The 1,264-nt window shown below is 44.1% G+C and overlaps 1 protein-coding gene across 1 annotated transcript; it reads right to left on the reverse strand.

Annotated features, from left to right (window-relative positions):
• Positions 1-900, reverse strand: LOC138801904 (taste receptor type 2 member 40-like). The gene has a single exon (XM_069984999.1). The coding sequence runs from the start codon at positions 898-900 to the stop codon at positions 1-3; it is 900 nt and encodes a 299-aa protein (XP_069841100.1).
• Positions 901-1,264: the final 364 nt, after the last annotated feature.

The following is a 1,264-nucleotide window of genomic DNA, read 5'->3' on the forward strand; positions in this document are numbered from 1 at the left end:
CTATTCTGAAGAATTTTGTCTTTTACCAAACACGTCCTTCAATAACTTTGGGTTGCCAGTAATAATAATCATGGACTGGAAGGAAGGATATAACAACATATACATCCAGGTAAGGATTCCCAGGACAGGTCCAACATTTAAAGACTGTAAAACTACCCCCATAACTACAGTGCAGAACATCAGGTCCAGGAACAACAGAAGAATCATCGTCCTGACTGCTCGAATATGACCCTGAAGTCGGGAATATCTGATCTCAGACGAGTTCTTCTGAAGCTTCCAGACATGTGTCAAGAGAGATTTCACACTAAGCAAAATGCAAAAGAGTGTTATAAGGAATGGTAAGCCGGAGCCGAGTGTGATAATGACGGCTATGGAGGACAAAGCCATGTCTAATCTATAGTCACTGACGCTGGTGTTTCCAATGTTATCTACAGACATCTCTATAGTGGTCCACAGAGATGGCAGATTGATCAGAAATGATCCCACGGCAGATCCCAGGATCAGCGGAGTCACTGCAGAGGAGAATCTGGACTTTATCCATAATAAAAGTTTCTGGGAAAGGTTGACCAGTTTCAGGCAGTAATAGGTGGAGAGCCAGGAGCTGTTCCAGAAACAAAGATCCACAAAAGATACAAACGTGAAGAAAAATGATGAGAGCGCCGAATGGGGGAGAACGAGAAACAACTGGGAAAAAAACAACGTTCCTCCACAAGTGAGTAAGACCTGGAGGAGAACGTTAGCTGAAGCCATGGCGACGACGATCTTATCGCATCCTCCAGCCAGGAGATGTTGCCTCCAGCTCCGAATATGAACATTAACAATGGCGACATTCAGCGTGACCCCCGAACACAAAGCGATTAAATGAAGGACTAAAATGAAGACTATGAATGGGGATATCATTGTGCTTGGACCAGCTGCTCCTTTCTCCTATGTGTGATGGGAAAATATTCCAGTAGCTTATGGGCTACATCCACACCTACCAAATAGAACGTTCAGGTTAGTCAGGGATGACATTTCCTTTTACGAGGGAGGTTTGTGTGCGGGGTCATGTTTCCTCTGGGCAGAGGGGGCGGTACAGGAGTTCTCAAAGTAACATAAGACCATGTAAGTGACCTAAAGAGATGGTGGTGAAGACAAAGAGGCCATTACATTGTCACTCCACAATCTATGTATATAATTAGACATATAAATACATTGGGAGGGGTTTACCGCGATTTCTGAACATTGAAATCATAGCTCCACATCAGGACCACATACTGCCACA

This window comes from Dendropsophus ebraccatus, chromosome 9 (genome assembly GCF_027789765.1).
Source record: "Dendropsophus ebraccatus isolate aDenEbr1 chromosome 9, aDenEbr1.pat, whole genome shotgun sequence".
NCBI lineage: Eukaryota > Metazoa > Chordata > Amphibia > Anura > Hylidae > Dendropsophus > Dendropsophus ebraccatus.

Excerpts from the sequence above, each read along its gene's own strand:
- LOC138801904 (XM_069984999.1), bottom strand. The coding sequence starts at position 900 with ATGATATCCCCATTCATAGTCTTCATTTTAGTCCTTCATTTAATCGCT.